General features: G+C 40.8%; 2 protein-coding genes across 3 annotated transcripts in view; both read left to right on the top strand.

Moving 5' to 3' along the window:
* faf1 (Fas (TNFRSF6) associated factor 1) overlaps positions 1-7,292 on the top strand; it is an 84,058-nt gene extending 76,766 nt beyond the window's left edge. The window contains exon 19 of the mRNA XM_024421613.2: positions 6,435-7,292. Within this exon, the coding sequence (XP_024277381.1) occupies positions 6,435-6,518 (84 nt within the window). The 3' untranslated portion in view covers positions 6,519-7,292. The remainder of the gene's footprint in view (positions 1-6,434) is intronic.
* Positions 7,293-14,671: 7,379 nt separating this feature from the next.
* Positions 14,672-22,247, top strand: dmrta2 (DMRT-like family A2). Of its 2 annotated transcripts, none has more exons than XM_024421612.2 (4): positions 14,672-14,803; positions 17,442-17,559; positions 19,614-20,084; positions 20,416-22,247. In XM_024421612.2, exons 3-4 carry the CDS (start codon positions 19,637-19,639, stop codon positions 21,258-21,260), a joined length of 1,293 nt encoding a protein of 430 aa, XP_024277380.1. In that variant the 5' UTR covers positions 14,672-14,803; positions 17,442-17,559; positions 19,614-19,636; the 3' UTR covers positions 21,261-22,247. The 2 variants fall into 2 exon arrangements, with proteins under 2 accessions (XP_024277380.1, XP_024277379.1); XM_024421611.1 differs by lacking the exon at positions 14,672-14,803 and adding an exon at positions 15,049-15,130.
* Positions 22,248-25,940: the final 3,693 nt, after the last annotated feature.

Below are 25,940 nucleotides of genomic sequence, written 5' to 3'. Positions count from 1 at the left end.
TGTGTATTATACAAGTGTGAATTAGTCATGTTATTTTTTTGCATATCCCACTCTCCCTGAGACACCCTCGGAGAGTGGGGCCAGGGATCAGCCATTGACGGCGACCCTGGAGCAATTAGGCTTAAGTGCCTTGCTGAAGGGTACATTGACTGACTTTTTGCACCTAGTCGGCTCGGGGATTCGAACCAGCGACCTATTGGTTACTGGCCCAACGCTATTATGGCTCAACTCAGGTGCCTACATAGTCCATATGCCATAGACCTACACGGATAATACAAAACATTAACACCTGTTCTGTCCATGACCTAGACTGACGAGGTGAATCCAGATGAAAGCTATGATCCCTTATTGATGTCACCTGTTAAATCCACTTCAATCAGTGTAGATGAAGGGGGAAGACGTTTTTAGGCTTTGAGACATGGATTGTGTACATGTGCCATTGAGAGGGTCAATGGGTGAAACAAAAGATTGAAGTGCCTTTGGACGGGTATGGTAGTAGGTGCCAGGCTCACCGGTTTGTGTCAAGAACTGCAGCGCTGCTGGGTTTTTCAAGCTCTGTTTCCCATGTGTATCAAGAATAGTCCACCACTCAAAGGACATCAACCAACTTGACACAACTGTGGGAAGTATTGGAGTTGACATGTGGAAATGTTTTGACACCTTCTAGAGTCATACCCCAACAAATTGAGGCTGTTCTGAGAGTAAAAAGGGGTGGGGGGTTGTGCACAACTCAATATTAGGAAGGTGTTCCTAATATTTGGTATACTCGGTGTACAATCATTTACACACCAAACACAGAAGTCAGCTCAGACAGATCAAGCTCAGAGGCCTAGGTCATGAACTCGATCAGCAACAACAAATGTTAGTGCATCGGATTGCATTGAACCGAATCGCATCGATTTGTTCTCTAATCGCACCAAATCATTTAACTAAAACGTATCGTTCTTGTATCGAATCGTCTTGAACACATCCCTACTTTTAACAAGGTGGAACCAAAGTGTAACTAATGACCATTATTTAACTCTACAGTATGTTTAACTGTGCTCAGTACCTTTCAGTACCTATTTGCTCAGTACCTTTGGCTGGCTAACTACAGGTACTAAGCAGTGATCAACACAGCAGCCTGTAATGTAACATCTCTGCAGGAGAAGTCCACAGTCATAATTGGCTCACCCCTGCATGTGGCTCCAGTTTGTTGCTCATCTCAATCCCTGGAGCCAAGAGAGTGTGACTGTTCAGATAGTTAGAGGATTTCTGTATAATTAAAAGCCATGGTGGGCTAATGAGAAATGTGTTTTTTCGTGTGCTTGCGTGAGTGTGTGTGACTTCTATCCACAAGTGCATTTATAATGTGTTGAATATTAATTAGCCAGTACGTATACACAGAAGAGCGCTGGCTACTTAGGATACAGTCAACAGTATTCTCCTCGGTTGGTTCCTCTGCATCCGCGGTGCACGGCGCCGCACCGACTGGAGTTCTCCTCCCAGTAATTAGAGCTGTTGGCCACGCTCTGCTCTGTGCTGTGGCAGGTAGCTAATGAGCACCATTTTAACTCCCTGCTTAATTGGAGTGGTGGAAACAAAATGGGATTTCCATTAATCAAGGGGAGTGTGTGTGTGTGTGCAGGCCTGCCCAGACAGCCTGCCATCCAGGTCTGTAGGGAACATGGGGGTACAAACACTTCACTCTAGCTAACTCACACCACACGCACACACACATGCACACACTTATACACATGCGCACACTAGACACATACAGTACACAAACATTGGCGCACATACAAATGCTCACACACTCAGGTGGGCACACATGCCTTCATCTATTCAAGCATATCCATGCCTTATTCACATCTTCTTAAATACACTTTAAAATCCATGTGTTTTAGGCCAAGATAAAAATGTCTTCATCTCCAATGAAGTTCTAGTAGAGATGTGGTGCAGAGGACAGGAGAAAGAGAGAGCAGAGTTTATGGGTATGTCCAAAATGGTACCCTGTTCTCTTTATCGTGCACTACCCTGTGGGCCCTGGTCAAAAGTAGTGCACTACCCTGTGGGCCCTGGTCAAAAGTAGTGCACTACATAGAAAACAGGGTGCCATTGTGGACATCACCAAGCAGTGTGTGCCAGAGTGTTTGTGCATCTGAACAGTGCCCAGTCCGTCTAATCCTGCAGCTCTCCTCTCTAATTAAAAGGAGCCTCAATCTCCTCCAGACGCTTCCACTGTTGCTCTGCTCGGATTAGCGGATGTACCACTATTGCATTTGTAATACACCGCAAATGTTTAAACTTCTTCTCTCCTTCCCCTGCATGACAACTCAAGATAATTGCCAGCAATTAAGTGGAAGATGATTAAACAGAAATAAAATCAAATGCATCGCTGACTTTATACTTTTGTTTCTTTGACTGCTTGTTAGTTATTGGAGGAAGTTACATGTTTGCTCTTTGCGTCAACATGTTTCTTCACACTCACCAGAACCAGTATGTACTGTGTATGTGGTCTAGATACTTAGTAGTTCCAGTCGTGAGTTAACTTAGCTCAGTCTAGGTTTTAGACCCCCAAACATTCTTCACAGGATATTTTTCTTCACGTTGTGATACTGTACTTTGTGCTGAGTTTAACCTTACCCTAATTGTTGTTCCAGGTTTCTGAAAATGACATGTTTGAACAGTACCAATGTGTAGAATGATTTAGACAAAACTCTAGATTTAGGAAAAATAAACAGTGCTATGAAATGATCCTCGTGTCCAACTGAACTAGACATCACATCTGCACAACTTGGTTCATTTCAAGGAAGAACAATTGCAGTTTGTTGATTTAGTCCCAAAATTCATACTCCTTCCCCAAAAGTATTTCCACAATATCCTCTCCCACATGTATGACTGCATGTGGGATATAGATCCATGTAGGTTATAGCTCTGATTCCAGTCGCTCTTATCCAGAGCGACTTACAGGAGCAATTCTGGTTTAGTGCCTTGCTCAAGGACACATCAACGGATTTTTCACCTAGTCGGCTTGGGGATTTGAACCAGCGACCTTTCGGTTTCTGAGTCAAAGCTCTTAACCGCTAGGCTACCTGCTCCCCATAGTCCTGGACATGCATACTGTACTCAGTCTCACACTTTATGCACTGTGTGTGTGTGGGACTGGTGTTTATGTTGGCTCCGCTCTAGACAGCATATAGGGGACTTCTGAGAGCAGATTGCTTCCCTGTTCCAGAGAAGTTAAAAGCTCAGGGCCTGTTCCCCTGGGGAACGGCAGCCCCCCTTTTCACCCTCCTCCCTCTCTCCAGGCCGCGCGGCGGCCCACTTTGAAGTGTGTTGTTCACGCCCTGGCTCTACGTGTTGTCATCGTTCCTGGAAGCACATAATGATCTCCCACTGCTTTTGTAATTGGCCAAATAAACACTTGACAACACAAGTTTTTAAAACAGACAAGCTATATGGTTTGAATTAACATAGAACCTAAATGGCTTCATAAAAAAATGTTATTTCAGCTGCACATTTTGATTGTTAGAAACTGACATCTTGAGACGGGTGTTTATTTTTTCACTCGTCTCAAGTTATCAAATGTTTTATTCATACTAATGAAGTGATTTGCAATATTTATTTTTACTTCAACTTAAGTGTTAATTATGTTAAGCACGATAATCATAACACTGAAGACAATGACATGGAGTTAATCCATTATTTTGTAGATGTGATGGCAGATCCTCAAACGTAGGAACATTTCTTTATATCCTAGTCCTTTACTAAAGATTGAAGGTAAAGATCCAACATTCTCTCAAATAATATCTAGAAATTCTACTTAGTGGGACATCTGAAACTTCCATAGTCCTTGGGTAACTTGCATAAGTAGTGTACGTGAATGAGCCTGTTTTAGACCAACATTTGCCATTAGTTTTAATTTGATGGAGAACTGTTTTATATGACATCTTCAGAGGAATTAGACTATTTTGGCAGTAGTAGTGGGTCTCTCAAGGAAGGTGGCATCTTGTTCTGCTCCGTTTGTTTGGTCACTGTGAGGCCTGTCAGGATGAGTGTGTGATCGGGTTAGATGATTATCCACCAACATTGTCAAGCACTTGAGAAAACACCGCTGCTACGGATTAAACCGCAACCTTCAAAACACTTAAAATGGCCCTCCACAGACTGATGCTAGACTTTCATGTTGTGTGCCAGACATCTAGTTGGTTTATCTACTACACTAAAATGTAATTACAAGTCATACAGTACAGTTTAAATGCTTGTGTATTGCCTTTATCATAGAGCTGTTCGTTGATAAGATTGCTTTGTTGGCCATATCATGAATAATGTAGGCCTGTGTATGTTTGTGTCAGGCTCTGCCCGGCTGCTGTATGTGTTAGTCAGGGGAGAAGAGAATTCATCGGATATAGGGAGAGCCAGACAGTGAAAATATAGAGGGTATCGCGACGCAGAGTGGAGAGAAAAACAACAGCTTTGTTTGTTGACAGATGCCTCAATGCTTATGGTCTCTTAATTGGATAACAATGTAAACAATCACTGATGGCGCTTGTCTCCTGTGTCAGTGTGGCATCTTGTTTCTCGACTTTCTTTTTAGTCAGATGCTCTCCCCTCCCCCCGTCAACACACACACACAGCCGCACCTGCTCCTCCCTAAACCCTAATTTACTCATACCTGATGCTGTGGTGTCATAACAGCCTGTCAGGTTCATTAGCATAGCTGGCATTTGTGAAATACTGAGCAAAAGGTGGGGGGAAAAGGTGTTCAGTTCACCCGTTGGGATGTAATCTTTTAGCAGCACACCATCTTGCTTTCCCCTGGCTGCGGTGCGTTGTGTAGGTTGACGTGACACCCCTCCCTGTGCTGCCTTATGAGCTCAGGTCATGCTGGGGAGCGAGGAGCACTAATGACAGGAGAAATGAGTATGAGAACGTGATGTCAAAGAGCCTCCATTGGTGTGACATTTCCCATTTCCTCTGGGAATAGCTGTGTTTGCTGATGAATTCTTGCTCCTCTTTGACCTCCCGGCATCATACCGTTGAAATTATGTAGCTCTATTGAAGGTTAGGTTTTGATGACTCAATGATCATTGGAAATGTGACTCATTAGGAAAGACGACTCTTTATTTATATTGAGGGAAGATTAGTTTATTACCATATGTGTGTGGTAGAACAGAAGAACATGTCATATCAGGGAGTAGGATCAGCCTGTTGGCGGCACAACAGGCACAATACATCCAAATTCAACGGTGAACCGGGCAGGACAACTGACAACTGCAGGGATTACTTCCCCAGCCAGAGCAGAGCTTGAGAGAGGGAGAGATCTATCAGGATAGTTACAGAGCAAACTCTGACTCCATGGTGAAAGGAGAGTTGAGGTGGGTGTTTAACTTGGTTTCAGCCTCAAAGGTCTTCCAGCTTTCACATCATCCAGCAGTGCTTCTCCACCTAATGTCGTTGTGAGGATGGTCTCATCAGTGTGAGGTGAACTCGGACCTTCTTGCGCTGGTTGTCTGATGCCTGCTAGTTAATTACCACCCCAGTGATCATAACAGGAGGTCTAATCAGAGGCTGTCACCACAGGCAACAGATAAGCCCTGCCCTGCCCTGGCCTGGCCCCCACGTCACAGTAGACAGAGGGCCCAGGTGTGGGGAAGGGGATGACGGGGGCCTATGTAACAGGAGACTCCCGGTGATTAACCCTCATAAGCTAGCAGGCTGAGTTGTCTCATGTTAAACAGCATAGGTTACCCGTGTGTCAACATGGCTGACGAAATTGGCTGCATTATGGGTGGCAATGCATTATTACCATCTTGCTCTGCCGATGCCCTCAACCTGGATTTGAATGATGAATATTTTGACACTTATTGATACTGTATGTCTTTTTTAATATTAGCATCTACCTTATGTCTTTTTGTTTGGTCATTCATTCATTCAGTAGGTAAAGGTGATTAGTTTAAGGTCATAACACACATCGTTCAAGGCAGGTCCTTGTAGAAACCACAGCTGTTTAGTTTGGATGGAAGCCTTAGAAAACAGAAATGATCAATCTCTCTGGGGAAACGCAACGCTGGCCACCAAAACAGAGATGATCAGATTACTGTCTCACCGTCAACGGCTTTTCCACTTGATGATGTAGCTTAGAGACATACCCCAAGCAGAGGCCAAGTTAACACCTTTTCAGTACGTCTGTTTGCATGGTGTACTTTGGTACGTTCACATTTGTGTACATGTCCCAAGGTACACAAAAGTGTTCAATGATAAAAAAGTTTAGAATTGGACTAGTTGATAAGTTGCAATGTGCCTGGTAAAAAGTACAAACTAACACTTTCCATGTATGCACATGTGGTTAAAAGCCACTTCCAACTGGAGCTAGAACATGGACTTGTGTAATGACTATCCTGTATGAATGTGTCCTCTTCTCATGCTTCTCTTGTTCTCTTTCTCTGCAGATCACCCAGCTAGACCCAGCCTCGTCTTTACTGGAGGCCAAGCTTTTCCCGCAGGAGACCCTGTTCCTGGAAGCTAAAGAGTAGGACAGCCTGGCCATGTGGTGGTGGGACTGGCTGGAAGAGTAGTGAAGAGTTCTAGCATGGTTTTAGTGGGTCTACAGAGACAGACCACCCTCTCACATGGAGGTGAACTCTCAAACACACACAATACACAACATATACAGTACACTATTCACACTCACAACCCCCCCCACCCCCCACACACACACACACACACACACACACACGTAAGCATCCCTGCTCTCGGCCTGTGCATCGTACATGAATGCCTAGTGTACACGTATGCACAGAGAAGCTACCACAAGCACACAGCCAAACACTCTCGCCCCTCACTTAATTGCAGTGTCATGGTTTTCTCTGTCCACACTTACAGTATGATAAAGGATATTAATAAGAAACTTTTGAGTAGAAGAACAGCATCACGGACAAGGACTTCCCACTACAGTACGGCTGCTTTTTTTAAGTCATGTTTTGTTTGAATAAAATAAGCAAGGAGACATTTCCTGGAGAACGCTGGACTATCTAATCTCCACCTGCAATTGGCCGTACCCCCATTGCTCCCACCTGCCCCTCCATGCACCCAACCAGGGATGGACCCCCTCCTGCCCCCTTCCCACCCGCAGCCAGAGAGGCTCAATGTTCCTGATCTGCACCCCTCCTGCTCTGACCAATCTGGTTTTAATTTCAAAATGCTCCACAACCAACTGTTACTACTTTATTTTTCTTGATCCTTTTTAAGTTTGATGCTGTATTAGTTTTAGTTTGATATACATTATATAAAATATATATGAACATGCATCCGTCTGAGCCAGCACTCTCTTGAAACGCGCACACACACGTCATATGAATTTTGTATTAATGTGGCCTTTTGTGATTATTTTTTATTCCCCCCCTAATTTAAGTGGTATCTTTAATACAGATTTGACCGTGAGTGTTTTGAGCTGTAGTGGAGAGATGGGTAGGCTATTCATTTTGTAAATCTGACTTGGAACATTTAGTATTTTAAGTGGCTATTAGGTTTTATTTAAATTTGGTTTATTCCTTGTCACCTTCTGAGTCATTATTTCAGGGTTTCTGTCATTGAGACCTCAGCAAACTTTCTACAAAACATTAAAGCGATTATATTATTTAAACCATTTATTGTCTATTTGGCCAGCAGGCTATGGGCTGTCCTTGTATGAAGGATCTGAATAGGAGTTTTTTGTGTTTGACTCTGAAGTGTGTACGTCAGCATGCTGAACTCCGTTAGCTAACATGGTAAGCTTCCTGTCAAGCCAGGCATGGGGAAAATACACCACATCTGGTCAGCGATTGGCTCTCTGGAGTAGCTGTGAAGACTACATGTCGATATGCAGCCTGAGTTTGCGTTAAACATTTGAGACATTTCTAAAAGCAATACGTTTGGATGAACTTCAGTGTACTGAGTGAATGAATTCCTGATGGACAATCAGTTCTATTATCTAATATAAAAAATGTAACTGGGTATGGGTGATGGGTATCAGTGTATGATCATGCATCAGTATTTGCTATTCAGTAACAATATACACTATACATACAAACGTTTGTGGACTTCATAGGAACAGCAGTTACAGTTAAGTCGAAGTTTCCATACACTTAGGTTGGAGTCATTAAAACTCATTTTTCAACCACTCCACACATTTCTTGTTGACAAACTAGTTTTGGCAAGTCAGTCAGGACTTCTACCTTGTTCATGACACAATTAATTTTTCCAACAATTGTTTAGATTTCACTTTTATAGTACACTGTCACAGTACTAGTGGGTCAGAAGTTTACATACACTAAGTTGACTGTCTTTAAACAGCTTGGAAAAAAACTCAGAAAATTGTGTCATTGCTTTAGAATCAACTGAGAGGCTAATTGACATAATTTGAGTCAATTGGAGGTGTACCTGTAGATGTATTTCGAGGCCTACCTTCAAACTCAGTGCCTCTGCTTGACATCATGGAAAAATCGCAAGAAATCAGCCAAGACCTCAGAAAGAAAATTGTGGACCTCCAAGTTTGGTTCATCCTTGGGAGCAATTTCCAAATGCCTGAAAGTACCATGTTCATCTGTACAAACAATAGTACACAAGTATAAACACCATGGGACCACGCAGCTGTCATACTGCTCAGGAAGGAGACGTGTTCTGTCTCCTAGAGATTAACGTACTTTGGTGTGAAAAGTGCAAATCAATCACAGAACAACAGCAAAGGACCTTGTGAAGATGCTGGAGGAAACGGGTACAGAAGTATCTATATCCACAGTAAAACAAATTCTATATCGACATAACCCGAAAGGTCGCTCAGCAAGGAAGAAGACACTGCTCCAAAACCACCATTAAAAAAAGCCAGACTACGGTTTGCAACTGCACATGGGGGAAAATATGGACATTTTTGGAGAAATGTCCTCTGGTCTGATGACACAAAAATAGAACTGTTTGGTCATAATGACCATAGTTATGTTTGGATCAAAAGGGGGAGGCTTGCAAGCCGAAGAACACTATCTCAACCGTGAAGCACGGGGGTGGCAGCATCATTTTGTGGGGGTGCTTTGCTGCCGGAGGGATTGGTGCACTTCACAAAATCGATGGCGTCATGAAGAAGGGAAATGATGTTGCGTCAATATATTCACATCTCAAGACATCAGTCAGGAAGTCTACATACACTATATATACAAAAGTATGTGGGTACCCCTTCAAATTAGTGGATTCGGCTATTTCAGCCACACCCGTTGCTGACCGGTGTATAAAAGCACATAGCCATGCAATCTACATAGACAAACATTGGCAGTAGAATGTCCTTGCCCAGTGACTTTCTACTTGGCATCATCATAGGATGCCACATTTCCAACAAGTCATTTGGTCCAATTTCTGCCCTGCTAGAGCTGTCCTGATCAACAACTGTAAGTGCTGTTATTGTGAGGTGGAAAGGTCTAGGTGCAACAATGGCGGGAGCTTCATGAAATGGGTTTCCATGGCCGAGCAGCCGCACACAAGCCTAGGATCACCATGCGCAACGCCAGGCGTCGGCTGGAGTGGTGTTAAGCTCACCGCAATTGGACTCTGAAGCAGTGGAAACGTGTTTTTCTGGAGTGATGAATCACGCTTCACCATCTGATAGCCGACGGACGAGTCTGTGTTTGGCGGATGCCAGGAGAACGCTACCTTGCCCGAATGTATAGTACAACTAAAGTTTATTGGAGGAGGAATAATGGTCTGGGGCTGTTTTTCATGGTTCGGGTAGGCCCCTTAGTTCCAGTGAACATTCTAGACGTTTCTGTGCTTCCAACTTTGTGGCAACAGTTTTGTGAAGTCCCTTTCCTGTTTCAGCATGACAATACCACCTTGCACAAAGTGAGGTCCATACAGAAATGGTTTGTCAAGATTGATGTGGAAGGACTGCACAGAGCCCTGACCTCCTTTGAGATGAATTGGAATGCTGACTGTGAGCCATGCTTAATCGCCCAACATCAGTGCCTGACCTCACGAATGCTCTTGTGGCTGAATGGAACCAAGTCCCTGCAGCAATGTTCCAACATCTAGAGGAAAGAGTGGAGGCTGTTATATCAGCAAAGGGGGGACTAACTCAATATTAATGGCCATGATTTTGGAATGAGATGTTCGACAAGTAGGTGTCCACATACTTTTGGTCATGTTGTGTATCATGGTAGAGACTAGCTTGCTTTTCCTAAAAAAAATAAAATTGCATTATTTTCTTGGTTAGGAGCAATATTTTCCAGACATCTCCTGGTATTATCTTCCACAAAGGCAACAAAAAAAATCTCACTTCCACGACAAGCTTATAAGCTTATCTCTCCATCTGAAATGGCGTTCTTTTAACAGCAAAAAGCAACGTTTGAGCCGGCACAGTGGGCCCAACAGTAGAGCCCTCCTGTTCACTGAGGACTTTTCCTTTTATCAAAGAGGCAGGTTTTGGGAATCAGGATTAGTGCTCTCAATGCATGCCTCTAATGAAATGACCAGAATAGATTTAGTTATTTCTGGCATTCTTATTTATTCTTTGGGTGGAGGGTCAGTCATTAAGTTGGAACAGGAGCTCATGCAGTGTGTTTCAGAGCAGGAGTCTGACGTTCATTGGGTCATTGGTTAAAACAGGTGGTGTACAAATAAGAAAATCTAGAAATTCTTAATCTTCTTGTCAGATTGTGTTCATATGACCTCTGTTTAAGTGGAGAGGAAAGAATCTCTCCATCCTTGAGGCGAATTCATCCCTCTGCAACATACCCACCGCTTTCTTGGTTCTCACGCAAGGAATTTGAATGTTTTAATGTGTTCATTCAGTCAGACTTCCCCAGGCTGCTGTGTGTGTGCCTGGTGAGACCGAGCAGAGCATGCGTCAGTCGGTCCCCTTCACAACCTGACATGACACACCATGTCAGTAACATACTGCTCACAGCATTTAAATCCTCATTTGAATTATCCAGGATTATACATAGATAGGAAAACTGTTCCTGATACCCTGGCGAAACATAACTGTCAGTGACAAACTTCCTTCATGCTTTCCCATTTTAAGCTCTTACAACTCTGACTTGTTTAAATAGGTAAGATTATGATTTGAAATGTAAGGAGCTTGCTGCATGTCAGAGGTGGGCACATCCAGATACAGAGCTACCTGTTTTGGCCCAGAGTTGACATCAAGGTTGTAAAAATAAGGAATCCTGAACAGAGCTTACGGCAGAAGAGAGGTCACTGGAAGGTCAGGATTTAATTGAACATATACTAGGTGCACTTAATCAAGAGACAGGTGCATAATCCTTGTCAGGCCTTCTTCCCCAGGGAACTATGTGGATTGTGCAACTCCTGGTGTGTGATATTACTGTTTCAATCATTGAATGGTTCACTAATGCACTTGGGCATCTCTTTTGTACAGCTGCAACTAATGATGATGATTCAGTCAGAAATGCCTATTGGATATTATGATATTTCTCTCAACTTGATCCAACTTGTCACCTGATGTTTTTTAATATGTTTTTAAGGCCAGTATATGTTAACTGTGCCATGCTAAAACAACATTTTACTGTACTAGAATTGCAATTTGTCCTGTTAAAGATTTCTCTTTCAGAGAATTGGTTTGGTATTGATGTCTACACGGTTATTCAAAACCACTTTATCGCTAAATAATTTGTCCGTAAAAGCCTGTTTTTACAATATTGTTGAAGTTTGTAGGAGTCATATTCCCCAGGAAAACTGTTCTCAGGCATAATGTTGCAGTAAACAGTGGGTGAGGTGAGTCTCAATGACTTGATCATTCAGAATTGTAAAACTTGCTTTCTTCCAAAAATATTCGACTTCACTGTCCCACTTCCATGTATGGATATGATGCTTAGTATAAATATTGTTTTATGTTGTTGACTGAGATTTTCCACCATCTCTCTTAGACTGGACCGTACCATAATTATAACAAGGTAAGTGTTGTGTAGGCCCAGGTTCATATGGATATTAGAATGCAGATAGCTGTTATTATGCATGTACAAATCAAGTCAATATGGCTTGACTATTTGGTGATGTCAGCTTGAACTCCCAGGACATCTATTTTGTTGGGGGTTCTTGGTCAACCTTTGGATGTCAGTGTCTTAAATACGGTGGCTGTCACTCAGGTTCTGATCTTGTAATGCCACCACCGTTAAATCCCACAATTTGAGAATGTGGCAGTGTGACAATGGACTTATTCTCTGGCTTCCTATGACACAGATTCACTGGTGGCAACATCAGGTGGTGACTTTCTTCTTCCCTAACAAAAGGGAAGTGTTCAATAATGTTTAACCAGTCTTCCAGGGTCAAGAATGTTGGCCCCTGGTGAGGGAACAGAATTCCTGATGCAAGTCATCTCTCCTTTTGAAGTAAGATGTGATCCCACAAGCATCCTGCTTTTTAAATCCACTCACCAAGTGATGGAGGGATCCCAGACTAAACTAACCTGGAGGGTCACTCAAAGTTTACTTTCTCAGAGATGTTGGCACTCAATGAGTGCCAAAGAAACAGAATCTATGCAGCTTAAACTGTTGGGCACAAAAGGGGGCTCATTTCTCTCTGGGTTTCTTGTTCAATAAGAGGGAGTGTGGTGGTGGAGGTAGAGCAAGCGAAAGTCTGGATGTGTGCATGGTTGATGGACAGTGAGTAGGGGAGGTGGAAGAGTCAAAAACGTTCATCTGAAGTTCATTTTTAACAACTTTTTCCAAATGAATGCATATTAATTGTACCTCCCTTCACAACATAGCATCAGAAGATATGATTCATTAGGTATAACAGCCTTATGATGAGCCTTATCATTATTGCCTAATACCCCACCCCTAAAGTCAATTTAGCTTTGGATGATGCAAATATAAAGGTTGTGAAAGTATTATTTAGTAGAAATAAACGTGTGTACATACACACTCTATAGGTAAAGTAGCTATGTGGAACACTAATCAGTAACCTGCATATTGTATATGGTGTAAATCTATAAGCTTACATGTATACTGTACATTGGACCGTTAAATACTGATTACAGTGAGGCCCCCTAGTAATAAAACTCAACTGTTTTTCCATTGAAATGAGGATTTATGGCATATGAAAAATGTATCATTTTATTTCTTCTTCTTCAGGTCTTTCTCGCATTATTGTTGGTCTGTCTTTTATTCTATTTGCAGAAGTAAATAAAGTTCAGAACTTAATTAAACCTCTTGAAGCCTACAAATAAATGCCTTTTTATAGAATTGTATCCTTTATGTAAATTCAAACGGAATAAGAACTGTTTAGGATAACGCAGACCATTTTATACTATTTTAATGCAATTGGCCACAAACATTGGCACAGCTACAGTACGTTTAAAATGTTTGTTTCATGTAGTTTATAGGGACTGTAGGCCATTTAAAAAATATATAAATTATTCTTATTTCACCATTATTTAACCAGGTAGGCCAGTTGAGAACAAGTTCTCATTTACAACTGCGACCTGGTCAAGATGAAGCAAAGCAGTGCGACAAACACAACACCGAGTTACACATGGCGTAAACAAACGTACAGTCCAGTAACACAATAGAAAAAAACAACGTATCAATATGTTCCATTTTTAGGCCGTTTTTATTTTGATAGAATATAATAATTACAGCCTCCGTAGGCCTACACTTATAAATTATGTATTGTGAACAGCAGTTTAATCAACAGCTATTATGAGGCTAATCAGGGTAAACGCGATGCAGTTACGTTTCGCTGCGTGCTTAGAGGATCAATTAGCATACAAAATTTTTTTTTTCCATTTATGAAATTGTTTAACTTTCCCTCATTCGTTGCCCTACTGAGTTGTAGCTTTTACGATTTGTTATTTTTCCGTTTGTTTTATTCCTCACTAAAAACATGAGATAGTGAGTTGATATGCGGAGTGCGATTTTAATAAACCTATTTCTGACTGCATGAATAGCCAACCACCAAAATAAACTAAAGGCGCAAAAAAAACAAGCCAATAGGTTTGTTTCCCGACCCTCATGTAAATTGCATGACAATCTAAATGCTGTGTGACAAAGCTGTTCAGTTATTACAAGGTCTGAAATACTGACACAACTGTAAACTCGTGTCAGTAATTTCAGCTCTTGTAAAAACACAAGGAAGAAATATTATCAATGCCATCATGCCAATTGTTGATGTTTACTGTTTTGTAATTCTAGTAAATTGGTAATCGATTAAACTCAAATTGACGCTTAATTTACTGTAGTTGTGTTTTTATTATGGGCCTAACATCCGGCTAAACTTTAGGCCTGAGCGAAAAGCTATAATTCAGCAGGCTGGTATTGCAACGAAATGGAACATTAATTTATTTAATGAGTCCCAAATCAATTTATATGCAAAAAATATATAGGCCAAATAAATTAAATCTGTTGCTTTCGGATTATCATGCCCTGGAATAAAGCATTAAGCATAGCTAAAGGGAGTTGAATGGGAGCAGTGGCGTGCGAAGTGAAGCAGAGTAGGCTAATTATTGCTTCATAATTGTGTTATTTTTCTTTTTGAGCACGGTCTTGAGGCGAGCATTCAGGAGGTGACATTTAGGAGGCAAGCCTTTGTACTGAACACTTCAAGTTTAAAAAACAAGGCCAATTGAAGCGGCAGAGCTCAAAGCCCAGCCCATTGTAGGACAACACATTGAGTTTTGATTGGGGACAATGGTGTTTCTCAAATTTCGAGCAAAAACCCATACTCCATCTGTGATCTCAATGAACGCCCATTCATGGGCTACCTTTTCTGTGCCATTCGTTTGCAAAGGAGGCAGATGTGGAAGGATAACGTCTGCATTTTAATTGGCTGTGCGGACGTAAGTAACACACACACACACATTTAGGCTACTCTAAAACTGTTTAACATTTTAGAATTGGAGGCGTGGAATGGCTGTATTAATAGCTTGATTACTTTTGTTGACGTAGTTATATGCACACTGTTGTCATTATTGTATGGGTGGGTCTAAGGCTAAGTAGCCTAATACAGTATGTATTATCAAATGAATCTCCTTATGGATAAATTAATTTTAACCCCCACTATGTAAAGTGAGGGATGATACCTCTGCCGCACTGCCTCTTGGGCAGAAGAAACGGCCGGCTTCAAAAAGAGTGTGCGTGCGTGGTGCGTGCACTGCCACTGAAAGGTGGGGAAAAGGTTTGGCAAAAAGACCCATATAATGTGATGTCGGGGTTATCCCTCATTTAGAAATGCGTGTTCCATCGGTCAAGAGTGGGGAAGAAGGGCTCAAGTGTTTGTTTTTTTAGGGACTGTGATCTTCCACGTATTCTCAGAGAAATGTACAGCAATGCTAGTGTCTCGCCTTGAGCCTATGGGACTCATTATTTGAAGAGTAATCCATGAGTTGTGGGTAGAGTAAATTAGGCCTAAGTACGACCAAGCGTAGTCAATTTTTACTGGGGTGGCCTGTGAGGTTCAATATAGCTCAACTAGTTCATGGCATATATTGTGTGTCACAGCAACAAAGGGGTATTTTTATGCAGTTATTTTGAGGTTTAGATCTAAAATGTCACCTTTCGCTTAAACTCAACATCGCCAGAGCCTAATTTGAACTAGAGGTTAACAACCTAATGAGCACTTGGTGAACAGATGAAGCGTGTAAATGCGCAGTGGTTTTTCCACCAAACCCGGTGCCGCTTACACTTTGTATAACTGCTACTCTCACCTCGGTCTCGTTTAATAAACTATGTTAGTTCAGCGGAAGACCCCAGGAGGCAATCGTGGTTCAATCGTGCTCAGGCAGGGCGGCAGCAGCGAAAGAGTTCGCTCGAATACTTTACCAGGGTGCTGCGGTAGCAGAAACATGCTGCTACATATGTTGTGTCAAGCATTCCTTTTGTGGCTGTCTAAAAAGGTGTAAACTCAGTCACCTAGCCTCTCGTAAAGAAATGAAAGCCTCACATGTTTTTTTATGCATAGGCTTAATGAACAGTTCATAGAATGTTGAATTTCTTAAGTGCCCACAGTCACTTAACTGCGCTGGGGCATTTCATTGGAAACCATGAGAGAACCCAGATAAGAATGTTGTATGGTACTAGGCCTATTGAATTCTTATTGTACTACTATTTTAAAGGAAAATGCCACCCCATCTTTTGGTATTTCTTTCATTAGTCCATTGTTGATATAGTCCCAAAAATATTTTGCATGTCAGCAATCACGTTTTAAAGATGTACAACTTTAAAATGACAGATCCAGTATGATGCTTCATATCGTCTGTATTTTGTAAGTTATATCTTTAAAACTTGATTGCTGACCTGCAAAACAATTTGGGACTATATCAACAATGGACTAATGAAACAGCAAAATATAGTTTCTGGGTGGACACTGTCAAGGCTATTATATTTTCAACTTTAACCGATATTGTTAGATGAATGCTTAGTGCCACACAGACCTCAACGGATTTGTGTGCTTGTGTTTAATTAGCATGTTGATGTTTATCGTCAAAATATTAATCAACAAATTTGTTCAACATTTACTACAGGTTAAAAAACTACACATTTAAAAAAAAAAAAAAAAAACACATTAACCCACACCGTGATTTATAGTGAACGCAATGAACCTCTTTTTTTCATGGGTGTGAGATCACTGCCGACATTACTTGCATGTAAAAAATAATACAAAAATACGTATTTAATATCTTCTATTAGGTAGGCTAATTAAAGGTGCAGATGACAGCTGCATGGAAAACAGGTGTCATTTGCTTACTGTGATTCTGTAGGTAATCAATAAGTGGGGCATACACCTCCAGTGGAGGAGCCCAGAAAAGCCCTATACCAAATGTGGAAAGGTGCTCAGGGTTATAGAGGTACAGGTTATGATGTTTTGGTTTGCTTTTGTGAAGTTACTCATGCAGCCCTATCCAGTCAATATAGCCTAAACCCACATTCATTAGAATACAATTATTGCAGTGTCCCATGTAGGCCTACAAGTGAAATGTTTAGCCGACCTGTATTAAATTGAGTATTATTACTAAAGGTTACTGGAGAGGGGACATGGGTAATGTTGGGTTTTCTGCGGTCCATCAATATCACTGTGAAATTACAGAATTGTAGGCCCTATGTTTGTTAATTTGGTGCAAGTAAAACGTAACACTCAACATTGCATGATCCACCAGGATCGAAACACGAAGGCCTACAGACCCATTTGCGCTTGATATTTGTGTTTGATTACTGGTAGTAATTGTGCCATTTTAAAATTGTTATTGGAGTCGACTAAATTAATCAAAATATTCTTATTGAATTGATCCACTCAAATTGACATTTCTCACCGGTTTATATTTTATAATAGATCATTATCGTTAATTATTTGCCTCTATTTAAATGGTTTGTACAAAGTGAAAAATTAAGTTCTACGGTTGAAAATTGACCCAGTAGAGCATCGGCGAAGTTTCATCCAATTTGTCAACCATACCCACGTCGTTTACAATTTGATTGTAGGCATAGGTCATCGAGGGCAGGGATCCAAGGCACCATCAGGATCCCAAGTTCATCCTGGAGTGACATGAACGATTGCAACATCATCCCCTGGTGTCCATGGCGGGCCAGCAACCTTCAAGTTAGTATCACCTGCAATCTGGTCGTCCAAAAGTACAAATTAAATATCTTGGTATGTTGTGATTTTTTTTTTAAACAATTCAATGTACACTTAGGCTGCAAGTTGAATAATGGTTCATATACAAGCTAAGTTGGAATTTATTTGTCATAATTCAATATGAAACTTTCAACATTTGCTAGTAATATAATTGTTAATTTGTGTAAATAATTACTTACTGATTCTCACGTTGGCAGTCAATGCCATTTTAAATGATTGTCTTAAAAGATTAAATAAATTAAGCTAAACCATAAAAACACTTATGAACATCGATGTATTAATAGAAAACAATACAATTATAAACTTAATTGGAGAAAAATGTAGACGTTGTCTATGGAGTAATTTAAGAATTTCGCCTGTTTTTTTCTTGGGGTGCTGCATACAGGCTTTGACTACTGTTTGCACTTGACTTGAGGTATTGCCTACTGACAAAAGCCAACGTGACAAGCAGCAATTATTTCAAGATGGTTATTCTCAAAAATAATTCCACGCAAAAGACCAGTCTCAAGTACGAGGTTGTTTGATTTTATATTTTCTCACGACCTCAAATGCTGTAATTGCAAAACATGCGGCCTTTAAATTTCCGGCTCACTCACAGTAAATTATTTGTTTAGGCTATAGCCTATAAACTCATAAGGTTACTCGTTTTTTTACCATTTGATTCATGCATGTTGAAGGTATTTGGTAGCTATGTGCTTGAATTGAAATATTGTACCCCCAAAAAATTGAATGGAAGGATAGTTGTTGGCTCACTGTTTGCTGACGACGTAAATATGTAGGCTAGTTTTCGATATGCCAATTCTATTCCTAAACTTAACCGCACTGAAACTTTTTTTATTATTGTCAGTGCACAGTAGGCTACTTATCAAAGGGTCCGGCTTGGCTCAATCGAATCGCATAATGAATGTCCATGAGTAGCATTAAAATCGTGTAATAATGGTGCTATCATTGTACAATAAAAACACGTAAATTACTATTATGACAAATAAAAATACAACTTTTTATCTTAAGACATGTTTTTCCCAACTCCATGCTCAACATTCTACCAGCTCTTGCACTGCATAGGCTAGTCTATTTGAATCAATATGTAAATGTACTTACCTTGTGATTTGACGGAATTAAAGGACAGTGACGTCAGTGAGCCTTTAAACATTGTCTTAATAAAAAAAAGCGTAAATGAAAGGATCAATAAAGGCGTTTTATACAGTAAAGACACGTGACGATACATCAAGCAATATAATCAAGTAAAGCAATACAGATCAACTTCAGAAATCGAATTATTGCCTGAATGTCTCGATAATTGCATTTAATATAAGCTTTGGAATCTTTCCATAATATTTAAATTTTTTATAAATATTACTTGATTTGATAGTTTTCTTTTTGCTTTTGAATTGAAGTTGAAAATTATGTATTTTAGCTCTTCAGGATCCCTTTCAGATTCTAAACACTTGTTATTTGAGAAAGAACTCAGGTGGACACAGTTGAAAAAGTGACGGGCCAATCAGATTGCACCTTCCCCCTTTGGCCAATGACAGGCGCCACATTGTTGTCAAATTTGTCTAATGAAAACGTAGGAGTAACAATGGAGAGAGGAGGATCTGTATCTAGTGGCAATCTCTTGAGTAAGTTAGTGTCTCACGCTGGTGCGAGTATAGCAACCTCGGCTCCTTTTAGGTGATATTAAGTTAAAACAGGGCACTAATTTCTGCAAGTCTCTTGGATTTCTCCTCGTACATAACACGTTAAAAGTTAGTTTTTCAGTACAGATTGTTGCAGAGTTAATCAACTCTTGACAGGTTGCATGGCGTTTTTATACCTTACTCGCGCAAGTTGACAATCGGTATTTTATCTGGTTGCGGCTACGTATCGTTATCTTCAATGGACAGAACACCAGTAGATTAACCTACTTTAGAAGTTGTGCAGGGATGTTGACAACTGTTCGACTGGTGTGAACAATTTACTCCTTAGCATCAATACAAACTACGCTGCATCATCAAGTTACTTTTTCCGATTGATAGTAGATATTGATCAGCAATAGGACATGGATCTGAGACCAGAGCTCTCCACCGCACCGTCAGGATCCCAGATCCACCCTGGAGCCGGAGCGTCTGTCAACATCCCCGTCTCCATGGCCAGTAGCCTCCTGAGGGGTCCAATGCTATATCGCGCAACGGAGAAGTATCCTCGCACCCCGAAGTGTGCCCGCTGCAGGAATCATGGCGTGGTATCTGCGCTGAAGGGCCATAAACGCTATTGCCGCTGGAAGGACTGTATGTGCGCCAAATGCACCCTAATCGCTGAGAGACAGCGCGTAATGGCCGCACAAGTGGCTCTCCGTCGACAGCAAGCTCAGGAGGAGAACGAAGCCCGGGAGCTGCAGCTCCTGTACGGGACAGCAGAAGGGCTAGCTCTGGCGGCCGCCAACGGCATCATACCACCTCGTCAGAGTTATGAGGTTTTCGGTTCTGTCAACAACGAAAGTAACTCCGGTAAGTGGATTTATATATTATCCTGCTCAGAGTAGCCTGCTCATAAACACTGATAGGCCGACGTAATGATATTGGCACAATGTAGGTCAGATTGTTTTGTGCGTAAGCGTGTTTTCCGCATTGTTTTTCGTAACTTTGAAGAGTAACGTAAAGGACCCTGATGGAGAAATGTTTGAGGTGACACATATTTCAAGATGGCAAGTTGGCATTTTAATTTACCAAACTGTCAAGTGACAGTGAACATCTTGGTAAAACAATCAAACGGAGCGTATTGGGCGTCTTTGTTATTTGACTGACATCTCATCGTTTTTTTAATGCATCTATTTCACAGATTCAAGCATGCAGAAGTTTGAATTGTTTCCGAAGTCCCAAATGTCAGTATCAGTGACCAAGCAGCAGACTGTGGGCAAATCGGTTTCCACTGACAGCGAACCAGGGATCTCATCCCCAGACGGGCGTCATGGCTCGGGCTCCGAGAATGGAGACGGAGAGTCGTTCATTAGCTCTCCTGTCTCCAAGGCAATGAAAGACGGAGAGGACACCCCGGGTTCGATCAGCCCCTTAGGATCTGACTCGGGTTCGGAGACCGACAAAGATGATCAAGAACCATCGGCCGCCTCCAGGCAAATGAACCCCATCGACATATTGACCAGAGTGTTCCCCAGCCACAAGCGAAGTGTTCTCGAACTGGTTCTACAGGGCTGCGGGAAAGACGTGGTGCAGGCCATCGAGCAAATTCTCAACAACAGTGGACAAGCCAAGGCCCCGGAGCAGGCGTGGACAGCAGAACGCATGCTCCAGAGCGCACAGCCGCACCTTTCTTCCACTCCAAGGCCCATGTTACCGGGAGCAATAACGCTGAGCAACCGCTCCGCCTTCTCCCCTCTGCAGCCAAATGCGCCACACTTTGGCGCGGATCCCAGCACCTACCCCCTGAGCACCCATCTGGGACTAAACCCCTTGCGGCTGGCCTACTCGGCCCACAGCAGAGGGCTCACCTTCATGACACCCTACTCCACCACTGGGTTGATGCCAACTCTGGGCTTCAGGCCACCAATGGACTACTCATTCAGTGACCTCATACGGGACAGGACACTCTTGCACAAAGACCAAGGGTACACCAATGGCCTGTACGGGCCCCTCGTCAACAATAACCCAGACAAACCGTTAGACTAAGAATGTGCGATGTTTAATTAACTCAGTCGTGTTGGGGCTAGGATTCAAGTGGACACATTCAGAGAGGAACAGTGTATTTGTAGCCACAAGTGTTGAATGTTATGAAGAAATCAGTAATGTTTGATACTCCACTGCTGTACATAATGCTTTGTTTTTAGTCCCATGCGAACCCAGGCTCACTTATATAACTTTGTTTTCTCAGAGAGAGCCTATTATTCCATGGGCATATACACAATTTTTGCTTTAAGTCCCCCGCCAATCATAGTGTGTAACCTGAAAATATCTCGCCAATGAAAGTATTTTGTCTGAAACATTACTAAAGGGGTTGCAATTCCAGAAAAACGGACAGACAAATTATTCATCACACCATAATGTATGCAGTAGCATAATACTGAAGTACATATATGAAGCACATCCAAATTATAACTTCGATATGGTTCCTGTAAATTGTAGGGTTTTGTGAGATTGAAAAAAAGTGGTGCAACCCAATTTCACTTTTTGAAATATTTGGGTTGTTGTGTTTGGTGAACCTGGTGCAATTGTTACTTTTTATTTTTAGTATAAAAAATATAAAAAAATCTGGAGGAAACATCCAACCTTAGTTACTAAGGAATTATTGCTCACACTTTTTTAGGATAGCCAAGCTTTAAAACAAAAAACGTTCAAGTGGGATCAAGTTATTTCCATAACGTTTAGGTTACTGACGTTGAACATTACAATCGAAAGCTTAATTGTTAAAACGAATGATGTATTGGCATTATTTTTCTGACTTTTTATCCAACAGTACATTGTATATTGCATTTGATTATATAAGATTGATTATATTATAATTGACTTTACCTGTGTACTTTATCCAGCATCTTATCAACTACACTACAACACTTCTCTGTTTTGTGAAATTGCATTTGTTTGCAAGTCTATTGCTCCTCTGTCACAAGCTGTAGTGTCACGTGAAATTACTGGAAATAAATGTTATTTTATACAAAATGATTGCCAATTATTTCTAGACACCACACAAACAATTTACTGATATTATTTTTATTATTCCTATAAGGCTATTATTTGCAGTAATTATCATATAGTGCTTATACAAATATTATGTAACCTTTGCTAACTTTTATGTTTCAGAAATTTGTCATGTCTCGTCATGCACCCCAAAAATCTGATGCGGCACAAAGTATGTGAGGGTGGTCCAGAGGGGGTCATTTTTCTAACACCTGAAAACGCTTTTTCCTGCAATCTACAACCATAATCATTATGCTTCATTCTATGTAAAAAAAAAAAGTGTTTTTCTACATATCTAAAAATAAGTCTTGAGCTATCTGTATACTCTTGACTGTTGGTTCTTTTGGAAAAAAATTCAAGAAACGAAATATACATCTCTGCTAAAATCGGGGTAAAGAAATTTAGTCTTATTCAGTACATTTAGTTAGTGGTTGTTTTTCTTAAGTCTACCAACCTTGCCAGCAGGGCATGCCAGCTAAGATAGTTTGACAAGCCAGCTACTCTAACTTGATTTCTAGCCTGAAATGGCTTCTTGATAGCTAGTTATGAAGTTGGGAGATTGGGAACCTAGCTGGCCTAGCTAAAGCCAACTTCATGAAATTGTTAGGTGGCTAGTAATATTACAGGCAAACAAGATTTATATATATATATATACACACACACACACACAGTACCAGTCAAAAGTTTGGACACATCTACTTATTCAAGGGTTTTTCTTTTATTTGTACTATTTCCTACATTGTAGAATAATAGTAAAGACATCAGAACTATGAAATAACACATGGAATAATGTAGTAACCAAAACAGTGTGAAACAAATCAAAATATATTTTACATTATTCAAAGTAGCCACCCTTTGCCTTGATGACAGCTTTGCAAATGCTCGTCATTCTCATAACCAGCTTCACCTGGAATGCTTTTCCAACAGTCTTGAAGGAGTTCCAGATATGCTGAGTATTTGTTGGCTGCTTTTCCTTCACTCTGCGGTCCAACTCATCCCAAACCATCTTAATTGTGGAGGCTAGGTCATCTGACGCAAAACTCCATCTCTTTGGTCAATTAGCCCTTACACAGCCTGGAAGTGTTTTGTGTCATTACCCTGTTGAAAAACAAATGTGCAAACCAGATGGCATGGTGTATCACTGCAGAATGCTGTGGTAGCCATGCTGGTTAAGTGTGCCTTGAATTCTAAATAAATCACAGATGGTGTCACCAGCAAAACAACCCCACACCATCACACCACCACCTCCATGCTTCACGGTGGGAACCACAAGTGAGATCATTCATTCACCTACTCTGTGTCTCACAAAAACATTGCGATCGGAACCAACAATCTCAAATTTGCACTCATCAGACCAAAGGACAGATTCCCACTGGTCTAATGTCCATTGCTGGGTTTTTTTGGCCCAAGCAAGTCTCTTCTTATTATTGGGGTCCTTTAGTAGTGAAGCTGGTTGAGAGAATGCCAAGAATGTGCAAAGCTGTCATCAAGGCAAAGGGTGGCTACTTAAAGAATCTCAAATATAAAATATATTTGGATTTGTTTAATACTTTTCTGGTTACTACATGATTCCATGTGTGTTATTTCGTAGTTTTGTTGTCTTCACTATTCTACATTGTAGAAAAAAGTTAAAATAAAGAAAAACCATGGAATGAGTAGGTGTCAACTTTGGACTGGTACTGTGTAAATATTTATTACAGGACAAATCTGAAGGGGCACGTGCCCGTGTGGGCATGACGCCTCTGTCTCATGATAGTATTTGTATTCCTTTGTATGCATTTTTTAAACTTATAGTAATCGTATAGACTTTCCAGCTATAGACCTGGTCGCATACATTTTGAGAGGGAAAACAGAAACCCACTGGGGAAGTGGCAAAGAGCACATTCATTTCAGAATTCAAATTTCACTACTCTTGAAATATGCCGTGGAAACCTCATCTCTCTTGCTCAGCGGAATTGAAGTGTTCACTCTCACCTTCCAAATAACAATGTAAACAAAGTAATTGACAGGGTGCCTTCATAATGACAAACGGAAAACGAAACCCAACACTTACTGAGAGGCCCATTATTACACATTTCATAAAGTGTATTTGTTGTAATAACTTCAGAGCCTTACATTAAATGACCTGCCACAAGGAATGATAATAAATATGGTTTTCGAATATCGGATTGAGCAATCCTTGTAGTATCTGGACATTCAAACCCTGCGGTATAATCGTCTCTTTTATACTATGATTGTCCTTTGGACCAAGTAATTGTCAGTCAGCCGCATACATCACATGTTCTTGGTAAGGTGATATTCGATAGGAATGGGATAGAGATCATTTGATGGCTTTAATTTAACTGGAAATACATGTTCTCTGTTATTCGATTCATATCTTTAAATTATTATTTGTAAACAAAAATGTATAAATTGTTTTTGATTAGTTTTTCCACATCACAAACGCAACACAAAAACCAAACGCCCACTATACAACACCTTCCCCGGTGATCAAAAATAAAATACAATTTTATTTGTCACATAGCGCGGAATACAACCGGTGTAGACCTTACAGAGAAATGCTTACTTACAAGCCCTTAACCAGCAGTGCAGTTTTAAGAAAAATACATATGGTTTCCAAATTTTGTCAAACACTTCCGGTTTTTGTTTACCTTTTATAATATACTAAATCCAACGGTACGTAGCTAGATAGTTTGAGGGTGAAAATGAGGCTTTCCAACTGATGTCTCTACATTTTTTTTGCAGCAGCAATTAGACCTAGATTACAAAACTTTGATATTGAGAAACAATATTTACATTTCCCAACAGACATAATCGTGGAGATGGATGGGTATAAATTCCTATACACAATGAAATTATAGCACATACATTATCCCAAAATGGTATCAGTTTATCACAGGACCACAGCATATGTAATAGGGTTCCAACAGAGATCTGATATTTCTGAGTGCATTGCATGCATTCTGGCAGGAGTGCAACCTGGTCAGAGCATTTTGGATCCTTCTGTACATAAATCCGAGACTCCATTTAGTATGATACATGTTACATGTATCATACTAAATGGAGTCTCGGATTTATGTACAGAAGGATCCAAAATGCTCTGACCAGGTTGCACTCCTGCCAGAATGCATGCAATGCACTCAGAAATATCAGATCTCTGTTGGTATGGTATTTATTAATTTGTGGATGTCCATCACCCATTTCGTATGACATGTTACGAAATACAATTCGTATTATATGTTACACATTTGCAAAACATACAATATGTTACGAATGAGCTAAATGTATATGTTGCAAATTCTAGCTAACGTTAGCTAGCCTAGGTGTTAGGATTAAGTTTAGGAGTTGGGTTAAGGTTAGGGGAAGGGTTAGTGAAAAGGGTTTAGGGTTAGCTAACATGCTAAGTAGTTGCAAAGTAGGAAATAGTTGAAATGTTGCGAATTAGTTAAATTGCTAAAGTTGTTCATGATGGAATTTGAACTCCCAACCTTTGGGTTGCTTTATGTTCAGGTTATACACCCACACATCCACCCTTCAACCATTTAAGCCTAAAGTAACCATCTGTCTTATGTAACCATACCAAACATAACACAACATGGAGTGTCTCGGATTTAGTATATAGTAATATGAAATGCTCTGAGACCAGGTTGAGGAGTGTAGTAACTCCTATGAATC

The sequence above is a fragment of the Oncorhynchus tshawytscha genome, linkage group LG05 (genome assembly GCF_018296145.1).
Source record: "Oncorhynchus tshawytscha isolate Ot180627B linkage group LG05, Otsh_v2.0, whole genome shotgun sequence".
Lineage (NCBI taxonomy): Eukaryota > Metazoa > Chordata > Actinopteri > Salmoniformes > Salmonidae > Oncorhynchus > Oncorhynchus tshawytscha.
Note: the sequence above shows the minus strand (reverse complement) of the source record. Positions and strands in the feature narration are given on the sequence as shown.